Below are 14486 nucleotides of genomic sequence, written 5' to 3'. Positions count from 1 at the left end.
TGGGCAGGAGAGTCCGGGCCCTGCCCCCACAGGCCGCCCCCCCCTTCTGAGGGGACGCACCTGACACGGGTGGGGGTAAGGCGCGGTGACTGTGCAGCTGCTATGCCGCCCGGAGCTAAAAATATTTCCCAACAGACAGAGGAGTAAGGAGGCTCCCAAGGAGAACCAGTTTATTGGGGAGTGGGTAAAGTTGGTCAGAGCCATAAATAGGAGCGGGCGGGGAGCCCGAGGACAGGACGGGAGCAGTGTCCTTAGTGACGCTGAACACTGGGATCTCAAGGCTGATGGGAAATGGGGTTCCAGGAAGAGGTTTAGAGATCTAACCCCAGTACCCTACCCTCTGGACGAGGAGCTGGAGCTGGCCCAAGGGACTGCCAACAGACTCAGGGGCAGGTTTGGGTCTGGTCTAGAGGCTCAGATCTTCTCATCAGGTGCTGGCAGGCGCTGGCGGCTAGGCTCCACGCCCCAGATCTCCTTGGCGTACTGGGCAATGGTGCGGTCGCTAGAGAACTTGCCAGAGGTGGCTATGTTCCGGATCACCATCCGCGTCCACTCTCTCGGGTTCTACAAGCCAAAAGGGAGCTAGCTCTGCCAGTGGGGTCCCCACCTACCACCTCATCCCAACCAGGGCCACCAAAGCCCTGCCAGCCCCTGGCCCAGGACCCCTCACCTTGTACAGGGCACTGACTCTCTCCTGGCATTTAATGTACTCTTCATAATCTGCAAAGACTTTAAACCTGGAGGGGAATGGAGAATCAGGAAGTTTCATGAGGTCAAGGGCCAAGCCCATCCTGTCCCATTGGATTTCTGGGGACCTGAACAGTGATGCTGCTTCCAAAGGAATCTAGTCCCAACTGCCCAGAAGCCCTGTCCAGCCTCCCCACCGCACCTGAGCCCTACTGAGCCCAGCAGCCCCACGTGCGCAGTTTCCTGGCCGGCCAGCTCACCGGTCATGGTGCATGAGCATGTTGACAATGTCCTTGAACAGGTCGGGCTGTTTGGGGGAGAAGAAGCCACTGTTCAGCTGGTCAATGATGTGCCGAAGCTCTGGAATTCGGTCACAGTATTCCTGGGCATTGTACCTGTTGGGGAAGAGCTGTAGTCAGTGCCCTGGAAATGGGTTCCTGGCTCCTCCTCCTCCAGCAAAACTCCAGGAAGTTCCAAGCCCCAGGGTCAAAACCCAGGCCCAGCCTGCTACTGCCCTCCCCGCAGCTGCCACACTCCCTCTGGAGGTCTTTCCGAGAGGCCCCCTCCCTTCTCAGCTCAGCTTTTCATCCCCCACTTTGTGGATGAGGAAACTGAGGTCTAGAGAGGAGAGAAAGGTAGTGTCAGAGCCAAAGGCCCCAAACCAAGCGCTCTTCTTCCCACACACCACCACTGTCTCCCAACAGGTTTCTTTCCTTCGTTAATGGCTTTTCTCCCCCACCATCCATAGTCCATCCCTGGCCTCACTTTCAGGCCCCAGAAGGAGCGAACAGGTATATCGTGAGGAACATCCTTAAGTTCAAACCGTCCAGCCAAGCTCATCGCTGTGCCTGGCACCAACTTTCCTCCAGTGTCCCACTTCCTAAGGCAGCACAATCCATTCCTGAGCCACCTGGGTTCAAATCTCTCAAGACCAGTCTCATCTCTTTCCTCCCTTTCTCTCTTCCAACCAGAAACCAAGTCCGCCTCCTCAACAATGTCCCTAATCCCCATCCCCAGCAGTGGCCTGCTGCAGGGGACTCCCCCTGCCATCTGGTGTCAGCCCCACACTGGTCCCCCACCTAGACATTGTCCCCTCCAGTCAAGCCTCCTGCAGCCAAAAGTGTCCATCTGGAGCCTAGTTCTGAACGTGTTGGACTTTGCTCAAAACATTTCACATTTCCCTCCTGGTCAAAGGACCAAGTCTGCCACGCTTCCAATGCAGGGGACACGGGTTCAATCCCTAGTCAAGGAACTAAGATCCCACATGTCATACGGTGCAACCAAAACAACAACAACAACAACAAAGGACCAAGTCTAAACTTTCTAGTCAAGCCCCACAGGAGAAATTCCTATCAATATTCAGTGCCAGCTCTTGTAAGCTGTTGGTGGGAGTGTAAACTGGTACCAACTTTCGGGAAAACAATTTGACAATGTGTATCAGGAGCCTTAAGAACTCATACTTTTTACTCAGAAATACCCCCTTCTAATAATTATCTTAAGGAAATAATCAGAGATGTGGACATCAATGTAAAAGGTTAGTCATCACAGGGACGTTTATCCTAACAGACAGGGGAAATCAACCTTAATGTCCAACCATATGGAACTAGTTAAATAAGTTATGCCATGTACATAAGATAGAATGCTATACAAACATTTAAAATATCTTGAAGACTATTTAATGACATGGAAAATGCCTCACCAATGTTAAGATAACAGGATTCAAAACTGTACATGCATTATTCCCAACTTTTAAAAACTATATACACGAAGAAAAAGAGAACTGTGGCTTTAAATCTGGGTGATGAGATTATGGATGACAGTTGTTTTATTCTTTGTGGCTTTGTATATTTCTAACCAGTGAGCATGTACTGCTTTTATGAGAAGAAAAAAATCATATTTTAAAATGTTAAAAATGTAATGCCAGGGGCTTCCCTAGTGGCGCAGTGGTTGAGAGTCCGCCTGCCGATGCAGGGGACACGGGTTCGTGCCCTGGTCCGGGAAGATCCCACATGCCGTGGAGTGGCTGGGCCCGTGAGCCATGGCCACTGAGCCTGTGCGTCCGGAGCCTGTGCTCTGCAACAGGAGAGGCCACAAGAGTGAGAGGCCCGCGTACCGCAAAAAAAAAAAAAAAAAAAAAAAAAATGTAATGCCAGGAAAATGTCTTCTCTGAAGATCTATGTTTCTGACCACAAGCACAGATATAACTACTGTACTCATATTTCCCTTTTTGCCATGGCTGCCAGGGAGCTAAGAATTTCACTTTACTTCCAATTCCAGAAATAATATTATCTCTGAGGGTTGGTATTATTTTCTCTTCCTTTCCCTTCAGTTCTCTGTTACTTCTTTCTTTTCCCATTTCATTAACTTTATTTGTTATAAGTCACCTCAAAAGTTTTCTAGACTCGTGATGGCCATAACTAAGACCTTGTGCAGCCTGGACCAGCCTTTCCAGTCATGCCTCTTGCTCCCGGCTCTACCTCCAGCAGTCGCACCTTGGTGCCTCCTGCCCACAGACTGTGAACTTTGCAGCCCATACCCTTTCTGGTCAAGCCTTTCCACGTCCTCCACCCGCATGCCGAAGATGAAGAAGTTCTCCTCTCCCGCCTCTTCTGCCATCTCCACATTGGCCCCATCCATGGTGCCAATGGTCAGAGCCCCATTGAGCATGAACTTCATGTTGCCAGTGCCTGAGGCCTCAGTGCCCGCAGTAGAGATCTGCTCGGAAAGGTCAGCAGCCGGGATCACTGTGCGGGGGGGCAGCAGGGGACAAGCTCAGCTCCAGGAAGAGCCCCAGACCAGCTAGAGACTCTGGAGTTAGTCTGGCCCTAGGCCTAGCCAGATTCAGAGTCCCCTCCACCCCAACGCTCCACTCTTAACCAATTAAGTCTCTCTCTCACTGCCCCCCACCGCCCCGCCACCTCTTGTTGATATTTGAACATCTGGGACCTAACCTGGACTCCCCCCACCCCCCAGCTCCACTGTGTGATTTAAAGGGCACCACTGAGGCCCATCTCCCCTATAATTTCACCCCATACCACCATTAAAGGGACATCCTCATGATTTGAGTATTGTCCTCTCCAGATTCTTCCTTAAAGTGCAAGCACCCTAAGAAGAGGAGATTAATATCTCTTCCTGGAACTGAACTAATCAGAGCTTCCCTAGGGTCCCCACTGGCGGCATTCCACCTTTCTCGGCCAGTGAGACTCGGTAGTTCTCCAAGAAGATCAGGCGTAGGCGGTCTCCCACCACCGGGTCGTGGTTGACCACATCCCCAATGGCTGTAATGAGTTTGATGATCATCTTGGCCATGTGGTACCCAGGTGCAGCCTGTGGGAGCACAGTCTGGGGTCAGCTCCACAGCCTGACCTCCTACCCCCATCCTGCAACTCAGCCAGGCTGACCTCAATCTGGATATCAAAGAACCACAGCCATGGTCTGCAGCCCGGCTTCTCACCTTCCCTCCAATCATCACAGTCCGAGGCACAAAAAACTTATTGGGATCCTTCTTGATGCCTGTGGAGAAACAGAGGGATCCAGTGAGTGGGCCAGGTTTTCCTTCTAGGCAGTAACACCTGACAGCACTCATCCAGCCAGGGCTGGGCTGGGAGACAGTAGCCCTGACTTGGGCAATCACTTGCTTTGTGACCTCAGATCTGTCACTTCCTCCCCTTCTGAGCCTCAGTTTGCCCATCTGTGAAATGGGGATAATTCCATGTCCCAAGAGTTATCCTGAGGTCAAAGGAGATGTTGATCAGGAAGTATATAGTATCCTGGGAGGTACACAGAGGGGGGAACCAGGAGCCAGAGGGAACCCTGCCACTCACGGTTGTACATTGTGATGACATGGAGGCAGTTGAGGAGCTGGCGTTTATATTCATGAATCCGCTTCACCTGGACGTCGAAGAGCGAGTTGGGGTTGATGTGGACTTTGTATTCCTTCTCTAGGTACGCAGAGAACTTTAACTTGTTTTCCTGAAGTCAGGGGAGTGGAGAGAGCTCACCAATAGGCCTCAGCCTCAGGAAATCCTACAGTCTCATTTCTTTCCCAGGAAGGTGAGGATAGAAGTCTCCCTTGCTACCTTTATCCACTCCTGCATCAGGGCAGACATTGCTAATCAATGTCAGCACTCTTCCAGTGAGGTCAGATGATGCCTTCCCACCATGGACTGACTCCAGGCAACTTCTACCAATGGCCTGAGTTTGCAGAAGAGATGAGCTCTATCGGCCATTCCTGACTCAGACATCCGGCCCCTCCAGCACCCTCCACTCAAGCCCTGGCACAGGAGTCTGTCCCAGATTGCAGCGCTCCTCACCTGCTTCACTTTGGCCACATCCCGGATAAAGGCTTCATCGTCCACATAGGAGAGCAGTTTGCGCAGCTGGTCCAGGTCTGCGATGTAGTCCTCCCCGATGCGCTGTGGGACGATAGCTCTCAGTTAGGCCCATATCCCTCCTCCGTCCTCCCTCACAGAGGGGTCCCTTTCCAGGTCAACCAAGCCCCATCCACTGCAGACAGCTCCTTCCTCTGCAGCCTCCCAGCTGGGGGGTGGTACATGTATGTGCATCTTTCCTCCCCTCCTGACCTTGAGCTCTGATGGCTGACCCCCATCTGACCCCACAGGCCTTCCTCTTGGCCTTTTCCTCTGACAGGCATTGACCTCAGGGCTCCCTGCCACTCCCTGCTCCCACTCTCTGCCCCTTTCTGGTCTCACTCCAGATGTGACCTGCTGATAACCCCTCCATTAGACTGTGAACTCCACCAGGTTGACCTTCATAGCCAGGGCTTCCATTCGCCCACAGGCACCCTCATGCAAGTAAGAAAATGGTTCCCCTTCTCCAGACAGATGCAAGGCTTGGGGAACGCAGTGCAGGATGGACTTCAGCCCTCAGATGGGTGCCCTACAGTGAACCACATACACAACCACACCCAGATGCTCCCTGCGGTGACCGTGTTGACCCCTACTGGCCATACGTGAACGCTCACCTCAGCAATGACTTCTGCCAGCCCAGGGTTACACATAACCAGCCAGCGCCGAGGAGTGATGCCGTTGGTCTTATTCTGGAACTTATGAGGCTCTAGCTCATAGAAGTCCTTGAAGCTATAGGATGGGGTCGGGGGATCACCAATCACCCCTGTGGGATGAAGGCCTCCTCCCTGGGGCTCCTACCCTGGTTTCTTGATGAAAGGGGCCTGGAGGGGAGGGGGAGGGTGCTGTGTGTAAGAGGGGTCATCTGGGGACAGGACTGGACTGGACGGCAAGGCTATGATTCTTGTAAGAGCAGTGCCACCCATGGAAGGGGCCAGCTGAGGGCGACTGTGAATGGCCGGTGCCGGGCAGTGAGGGGGTGAGCGGGGGTCCAGCGGGAGGGGCGGTGTCTGGGGAGCGGGTCTTACGTGGTCTTCTTGAGGATCTCGGAGTGGATGCGAGCCACACCATTGATAGCATGTGAACCGGCGATGCACAGGTGCGCCATGTTGATGCGCTTCACCGCGCCCTCCTCCACCAGCGACATGCGCCTCAGCCGGTCTATATCCCCTGGGAACGCAGCCGCCACCCGCTGTGCCAGGAGAGCCCAGAGCTAGGACGGGGACCCAGGACCCAGGTTTCCAGCCCCTACCCTATCCCCAGGTCTCTGTCCACAGCCCTCCCTGCCAGAGTCTCAGGAGCCATGCTTTCCATGCCCTCCACGCCCCACCCTCCACCCCACGCTTCCTCCACTCACATTAAGGAAGCGCTGGTTGATCTCATAGATGATCTGGAGGTGCCGAGGCAGCAGGGTCTCCATGAGGTGCACGGGCCAGCGCTCCAGGGCCTCGGGCAGCACCGTGTGGTTGGTATAGGCACAGGTCTTCACAGTCACGTCCCATGCCTGACAGATGGGATGGCGAGGAAGGACCCCCGGGCTTAAGCCGGATGGCTCTCCACACACACTGTGCAGCCAAGAGCCCTGGCCCTGCCACTGCCGCGCCAGGTTCTAGGACACCCGCCCTCTGGGCCTCACACTGCCGTCTGTGCAGTGGGGGCTCCACCCACATCTTTCCACTCCCCAGACTGGGAGGGGAACCCTGAGATGCAGAGGGTGAGGCAGGGGTGCAGGAGGGGCCCTGAAGCCCACCTTGTCCCAGTCCAGCCGCTCCTGGTCCACCAGAATCCTCATCAGCTCGGGGATGGCCAAGGAGGGGTGGGTATCATTGAGCTGGATGGCCACCTGGGGGCGGGGGGGCATTGGAGTCAGTCTGGGCTCCAAACCAAGGCTATGATTGCTGTCCTTTGCCCCTTCAGAGCACCCCCCCCAGGGCCCCTCATGGTTCTAGGGTTGAGCTGGGGGTGGAGGCCCTCACGGGGGCAGGTATGGGGCAGGAGGAAGAGGGGAGCGAGGTTCTATTGAGGATCGCGAGCAGATCCCCCCACACCCACCCCCAACACCCAGCCTCCACGTCCTCATCTGTAAAATGGGTGGTTCAGGCTGAGACTGGAGGGAGGAGGGATGGCACCCATCACAGGAGGTGTAGAGGCTGGCCTTCCCTGGGGCCTGGTACCTTATCCGGGAAGGCATCGAAGCTTGTGCGCACAGGGTCTCGGCAGCCGAACTTGGCGGATTTGAAGCGGCGGATGATGTCCTGGAGCGTGGCAGCCACTACGAAGTACTCCTGCTTCAGCCGAAGCTCTTTCCCCTCAAAGAACTGGGGACAGTGCCAGGCAGGGTGGAGTCAAGGTGGTGGCCTAACACTGCTGTGGGTGTGGCCAGGGGAGACTCCCACCCACACCAAGATTCCTGAGCCCCGAGCTGCCCCACCTCAGGGACCCAGGGGTCTTTCTCCCACCAAGAAGCAGCAATGTGGATGGTAGCAGGAGGGAGGGCTAAGGACCAGGAGGAGTATTGTGGGTGTTACCAGGGAGCGGCTCATCCAAAGTGCCCCACCCTAACCTGCTGCCTCCAGGACTCAGGCATCCTCCCACTTAAAGAACTTGGGGGAAGAACAGGACACACAGGGGCCAGCAATATGCCTTGGGTGTGACTAGGGCACCGGCAAGTGTCACTCCCCTTCTCCTGCCCTCTCCCATGCACTCTGGCTTCCTGTCCCCAGCCCAGGGGGTAACGTACGTTGTCGTTGGGATACAGGACACGGGAGATATTCTCAGCCAGGTTGCGGTCCAGCACAGCCTGGATGTAGCCACCGACGTTGACTGAGGAACGAATGTGGGGACAGGGTCAGGCTTGGGTCGAGTGTGGGCCGGGGTGGGCAGGGGCTGCTGACTTTGGCTGAACTCACAGTCCTTGAGGTTAAAGTCATTGGGGGCCTTGGCAGACCACAGGCGCATGGTATTGACGATGTTGTTGCGGTAGCCGGGCACAGGTGTGTCGTAAGGCATGGCCAACACCACCTGCAAGGCACCCGGTGTTGTGTCAGGAGGTGGGCATCTGCCATGCCCAAGAGGCCCTGAGAGCCGGAACTCCGTGCTCTGTCACTGCACTCCCCCAACTCCCCACGCCGGGTTCTAGTCCCAACTCTGGGTGACACAAGCAGCCCCGCCAACCTCTCTGGACCTCGTCCATAAGGAGAGGACTTCCCAGTGCCTCCCCACACCACCGTGCCCCTCCTTGCTGGGCTGTTGTGAAGATTCCAGGAGGTGGGGATGAGCTCGGAGCCCAGGGCGGGGCCCTGTTGGTGGCCACTCCGCCATGATGGCGATGAGCTGGCCGCTGGCCTGAGCACAGTCTAGAGGACACTCTGGACTCATGGAAGGGCTGGGGGGAACCATGGGGCCTGGCTGAGGGGGTCACGGAGGTCAAGGCCATCCGAAGGGCTTATGCCTGGTTGACCACAGGGCTAATTAGCAGTGACTAATGCTGGCCCCACCTCCCACAATTAGCAAACATCAATAATTGCTGCCCATAGCTGCCTGTTACCATGGGGCGGGGGCACACCCACGCCTCCCTCCCCAACACTAAGTAGCCCCTGATTGGAGCAGAGTGAAAGCTGCAGCTCAGAGAGGGAAGGGACTGGCCCAAGAGCATAGAGCTAGGCGGGCAGCCAGAGCCCTGCTGGACCTTGGCGTGGATGACAGCAGAACAAACTCTAGATTCTGAAAGCCTAGAGGTTGCTGTGCAGCCATCTGGAGGCCGGTGACCTGCAGCCACAGCAAGACTGGCTGAGCTGGAATTTGGACACCTCGTTTAGCTTTAGGCTCCCTCTAACTTGCTCTGTGACCTTGAACAAGTCAATTGCCCTCTCCAGGCTTTTAAGTTTCTCCCCTGTCCCCGTTTCTGGGCTGTTGCTTTGTTTCCCATCAAGCCCCCAGTTCAGATGTGCAGGGGAGCCAAGACTCCGTGATTATTCTTTGATGAATCTTGTGGGGTGGTGGAAAGGAGCCAGGTCAGGGGAGAAGCACTGGTAGAGCACGGTGGCCTCTCTCCTCCTCCCAGGCTCTGCACTTGGTCTGGCTCCCCTGTGACCCTGTCTCTAGCCTCTCCTAGTTCTAGCTGTGTGACCTTGAATAAGTCACTTAACCTCTCTGAGCCTCAGTGGCATCCATTATAAAATAGCACTAGGTCCAGTAGCCTCCAGGCTCTTTCCTTGTTTCTCCCTGTTTCCTCTAGAACCTCCTCCCCTCTCCCTCACTAGATTTCCCCACCACCACACCCCGCTCCCTGACTTCCCCCTCACCTGCGTGTCCACCCACTTGGCCCCCTGGTTGGTGTGCTCCACTCGGCCATAGAAGTGCACAGGCAGTGTGCACTCGGGTCGGGCCTTCTCCCAGGGGTTGCCGTAGCGAAGCCAGTCATCAGCCTCCTCCATCTGAGCCCAAGGCAGGTCAGGGGAGAAAGGAAGGCAGTGTCAGAGCCAGGCTCACACCACAGCAGGTGGTGAGTAGGCCAGGAGCAGTGGCCCTAATGTGCCCTATACAGGGAGGGTGTAAATGAAGGGCTTTGGGGTAGGTGGGCCCCTGGTCTGGTGGAATATCCACGGGGACACTGTGTATGTATGAGAGTCTGAGACATTCCACAGGTATGGACCTCCTATCCCCAGAGCTAACAACTGGCTTGGGGCCAGGGGGAAGGGGCAAGGATATTTTCCACCAAGGCTGGGGCTGGTTCTGGATCTATGTGCAGATGAATGAACAAATAGGGGTCTTCTCCATCATCATAATAACAAGGTCAGGGCCCAAGGTCACTCACCTGCCAACCCCCAGAGATCTTCTGGTTAAAAATCCCAAACTCATAGCGGATCCCGTAGCCATAGGCAGCCAGGCCCAGTGTCGCCATGGAGTCCAGAAAGCAGGCTAGGGGTGTGCGTGGAGGTGGGTGTCAGAGACACGGCACAAAGGAACCCTTCTGCCCAATCCCCTGCCACCCTGCTCACTTACCCGCCAGCCGGCCCAGGCCCCCGTTGCCCAGCCCTGCGTCCTCCTCGACTTCCTCCAGCTCCTCCATGTCCAGGCCCAGCTAGAGGCGGGAGGGTACGGCAGGCGTCAGGGCCAAGGGCCAGCAGGTCAATCTCCCAAGCCCCAAGGCTTGCCCCTCCCCCACACACCTGGTAGGTGGCCTCATCACAGGCATTCTCCAAGGCCAGGTTCACCATGGTGTTTTGTAGCGTCCGGCCCATGTAGAATTCCAGAGACAGGTAGTAGATCCTCTGCCCGGAGAGACAGGTGGGGAGGTGGAGGGGAGGGCATCAAGGCCACCCACTAACATTCAGCCAGGCGCAGCTGGGCCTGCACCTCTCATACTTCCTGCCCCACTCCTAGGCCCCAGCATGTTCCAGCCCTGCCTCCATTTCTCCCCCCTTCTCAGGCTTTGGGACCCAACAGGCAAGATTCTGGTCCCAGCATTTCTTCTGACTTTGGACAAATCACTTTTCTTCTCTGAGCCTCAGTTTCCTCATCTGGAAGATGGGGCTGGCCATATCTACCTCAGGGGTTAGGAGAGGTGCCTAGGAGAGGCAGGAACTCCTTTCATTGCATGCAATCCTGCCAACAGCCCATCAGGGAGTCAGAATATAGGGAAGCACCTCCAAGTGCTCCCCAAAAGGGAAAGCCAGGCCCAGAGAAAAAAGTCATTGGCTCAAGGTCACACATGACTCAGGGCTAGAGTCGGCCACCTCCCGTCCTTGCAGAGGGCCCCCTGGCTCTCAAGCCTCAGTCCCAAGAAGAGGACAGAGAGCTGCCAGGATCTAGGATGCTGATGGTGCCTGGTCTCCTGGTTCCCTGGGTCCCCTCCCTGGCCCTTCCCCACGCCTGCCCAGAAGTGTCAGGTTGCTGACATTTACCAGTGACCCCAACAGACATTTGATCTCACCACCCCAGCTGCGCCCCATGCGCTGCACCAGCACACACACCACGCACGCATTCAATGATATGTCCTTCCACTTAGGGTCCAACCCAGGCCACAGGGATCTTCATGTCCCCCAGAAGCCCCTCCATTCTCTGAGTGAGCCCTGGGCCTTTGCAACCAGCCTACCTGACCCGAGCCCCCTGACCTGCTCCCATCCCAGATTTCTCCCCCTGGGTTGCCCCAGCAACCCATTGCACCTGGCACCCCTGGATCCTCCAACCTCAGGAACCTGGAGTGACCCTTTATTTTGCTGCAGAGAGCCCTGACCCCAGGGAGGGGCTGCCACTTGGTCAAGATCTCCCAGCCCCCAGGCAGGGCACCCAGCCCATCCCCCTCCCGGGGTGCCCCAAGCAGCACCTTGGGGTCCTTCTCGTAGTAGTGCTGCTGCGTGCGGAGCCAGCGGCCCACGAGGTGGTCACGCACAGTGTAGGCCAGCGCAAAGTAGTAGTCTAGAGGGGTGGCCACATTGCGGTCTTTCACGAGGGTGAAGTGCAGGTGCCGGTTGAAATTCTTCTTCAGCTCGGTCACATTCTCCACGCCGGCCAGGCCACGCACGCTGATCTGCTTTCTCCTCTCCTGGTCTGTCAGGGGCCGGGACATGGCTGCGGGAGGGCAGGCTGGACTGACTGTGTGGACAGGCGGGCGGCCTGAGCAGTGCCTTCAGCCAGGGAGTGGAGATCCCCAGCCGGCTGGTGCTTTAAAGCCTGGCTCTGGGCAACGTGCCACGCCTCCTCCCTCGATGGGTCGGTCTTGGCTTGGCCGCTCGGGGAGCTATTTTGGGGTGAGGGGAGGAGAGGAGGGGCAGGGAGGGCCACCTGGCTCATTCGCAGCCCTGCGCTGACCCACTTCCTCCAGGCCTCACACACTGGGGTCTGCTGTCTTCTGTCCCCGTCCCTGCCTTTTGCAGGGTCAGAGACAAGATGCAGCAGGCAGAGCACTGGCTTGAGGCCTGAGGCTTGACTAGAGCCTCTGGGCTGTGACTTTGGCTGAGGTTGCCCTGATCTGGGCCCCTCTCCTGGGTTATAGATGAAGGATGCAGCCTGATTGCGGGCCCTCAATCAGGACTCCTTGGAGAGGCTGAGGGCGCTGTCAAGGAGAACAGGTGACAGGAGGCCCAGCCTCCATCAGAGCAGCTTGACTTCGGTTCTAGACCTTCACGCAAGAGGCTGCAAACCACAGGCGGGATGCCCTCTGGTCAAGCTTCCACGGTGGCCCTGCACCCGGGTGGGGAGGACACATGTGGCAAGAGGGGCCAGGATTCCCCACAGGCTGAAGGCCCAGGTGCTGAGGATCAGGGTACCCCGAACAGAAGAAGGGCAGCTAGCAGAGGACACTGGGTGGCTGGGAGAAGGGGGACCGGGACCCCGGGTTCCAGGGGTGGTATGGGGAGGTGGCCTGAGGCAGGGCCCCTCCCCGCCCCACCCCCCCACAAAGTCACGTCACTCTGAGCTCTCCCTGTTGCTGTCCCTCAAGGACCTCTGAAGTGACCTTTTGAGAGGGACGGTCAGATTACAGGCCAGCTTTGGCTGGAGGCCACCAGCCTGGAGCAGGGGTCCCTGGGAACTGCAGTCCTGTGGCCCACAGGGGTAGAACTGAAGCACCCCCTACACAGACACACACACACATTGGCCAGTGGCATTAGGTCTCCCCATGACGCAGCTGCCAGGTGACTGAGTGAAGGCCTTCTCCCATTCATTTCTCCCACCTGGGGCCTCACACTGGACAGGCCTAAAGAGTGGGTCAGAAACGTATGGACCCCAAGCGGGGGAAACTGCGGGGGTGTGGGGATGGTGGTGTGCTGAATTGGGCGATTGGGATTGACATGTATACACTGATGTGTATAAAGTTGATGACTAATAAGAACCTGCTGTATAAAAAAAAAAGTGGGCCAGGTTCCCAAATGTGACTTCACCCGTAAAATGGGAGCTCCTGCACCCCGGGAATGTTACACCATTCCTCCCCAGGGCCTGGCAGCTACAGATCCTTCCTTCTGCGGCTTTGGCTGCCCCCAGTTCACTGCTGGTGTCCTGGCCCCAGCACTGATTTGCTGTGGGAACTTAGGCTGGTTGCTTTACTTTTCTGAGCCTTGAATTCCTTCAAGAAATGTATACTCTCAAGTGAGAATATAACTCCCTGCTTCCTCCAGCCACTGCCTCCTAGTCTTGTGGAGGCTGACCTCAGATCCTGCTTTGTTCTTTGAGCAAAAGGAGCCCAGGGCCTGGAGCTATTTCAAAGGATGCCTGGGCTTCCTGGGGCCGGGCGGTGGGCCGGTGGAAGGGGAGAACTGGGTGCTCTGGTCTGAGGGCCAAGAAAGCAGGTCAGAGGCCGGGACAGCAGCAGGATGCTATCGAGTCTGGTTCAAGGAAGGCCAAGCTGTTTCTGAGGACTCTCTGCGCCACAGCAGACCCAGCCCTGGAATTACCACCCTAGTATGGGGGCCAAACTCCAAGTCTTCCAAACGCCAAGCTCTGCTCTACCCCTACTCCCAAACAGCGTCTGTTCTGGTCTTCCATAGTGCGTGCTCCAGAGCAGAGAAAAAAGACCATGAAGAGAACACCAAAACACAGATGCCATGAGAACACAGAAACCTTCCTCTTAAAACGTTTGCATTTTAAGTTTTTTACACCTTGTATTTCAAAAGAATGCCTGGTGGCTCTCAGGTCTCACAGTTCCCACCCTCAGCCTTTCCTCCCGGGCTGTGCCTCTGGGGAGGTTCACCCCACCCTCCACCAAGCACCTGGTCTCTGCGCTTGGCCAGCATCTTGGGCTGCCTGGCCCGTGGTTCCTTGTGGAGGGCCGGGTAGAGCTCAGAAGCTCCTTGGTACAGTTGTTGACAAGGTAGCGCCAGTTCCCCTGTTGTCACCTCATGCCCCAACTGTGGCTGCGTGCTCTGGCCACACAAACCTTTGTGCACTGACCCCTAATTTTCCTGCCACTATGGACCTGCTCCTAACAGAGCATTCCTAGCTTCTTATCCTGCTCCCCATGTCAACTCAATCCACGCCCCCTCCCTGCTCATCAACTTAGTGCTCACCCCGCCCCTGCACTCAAGGCACTTGCTGAACTGGGACACATCCTGTTTCTCTTGGGAAACAGATGTACTTTGAACTGGTTTCTCCAACTACCTTTCTTGTGGGCTCTTTCGGTCTTTGTTGCATCATTGGCACCCACTCAAACTTGCCAGTCTTTTCCAAAGGTGACGCCACCTCAGGAGACCCTCTTTTATTTTGCTTCCCCCAGCCCAGCAGGATGGAAACTTGAAGGCTGAAACTGACCTGTTTCCCCAAGTCCTTCTCCCCTTTCACCCCCATTAGTGTTGCATGCATAGATTTTAAAGAACCCTGAGAGCACCTTCCCAACCTGAAATAACTCAAGTTGTTTACATCCGACTAGGTTTCTAATCAGAAATCCTGCCTCCTTCCCGGGACCAATCTTGGGTTCCTCCAGAGCCCTTGGCTGGG

General features: G+C 56.4%; 1 protein-coding gene across 1 annotated transcript; it reads right to left on the bottom strand.

The window, feature by feature from the left end:
- Positions 1–144: 144 nt before the first annotated feature.
- Positions 145–11702, bottom strand: PYGM (glycogen phosphorylase, muscle associated). The gene is made up of 20 exons (XM_060158774.1): positions 11383–11702; positions 10226–10327; positions 10059–10137; positions 9871–9974; positions 9359–9490; positions 7964–8075; positions 7795–7877; positions 7229–7372; positions 6805–6897; positions 6412–6558; positions 6083–6246; positions 5672–5786; positions 5001–5102; positions 4512–4659; positions 4142–4200; positions 3873–4014; positions 3224–3431; positions 948–1082; positions 671–737; positions 145–564 (listed from the first exon to the last, which is right to left on the bottom strand). Exons 1-20 carry the CDS (start codon positions 11623–11625, stop codon positions 415–417), a joined length of 2529 nt encoding a protein of 842 aa, XP_060014757.1. The 5' UTR covers positions 11626–11702; the 3' UTR covers positions 145–414.
- Positions 11703–14486: the final 2784 nt, after the last annotated feature.

This window comes from Lagenorhynchus albirostris, chromosome 9 (assembly GCF_949774975.1).
Source record: "Lagenorhynchus albirostris chromosome 9, mLagAlb1.1, whole genome shotgun sequence".
NCBI lineage: Eukaryota > Metazoa > Chordata > Mammalia > Artiodactyla > Delphinidae > Lagenorhynchus > Lagenorhynchus albirostris.
This window is presented reverse-complemented; position numbering and strand designations above follow the sequence as displayed.

Coding starts and splice junctions, on each gene's coding strand:
- PYGM (XM_060158774.1), bottom strand. CDS start 11,625: ATGTCCCGGCCCCTGACAGACCAGGAGAGGAGAAAGCAGATCAGCGTG. Junction 10,138..10,225: donor GTGATGAGGCCACCTACCAG/GTGTGTGGGGGA, acceptor TCCCGCCTCTAG/CTGGGCCTGGACATGGAGGA. Junction 5,787..6,082: donor GAGATCCTCAAGAAGACCAC/GTAAGACCCGCT, acceptor CCCATCCTATAG/CTTCAAGGACTTCTATGAGC.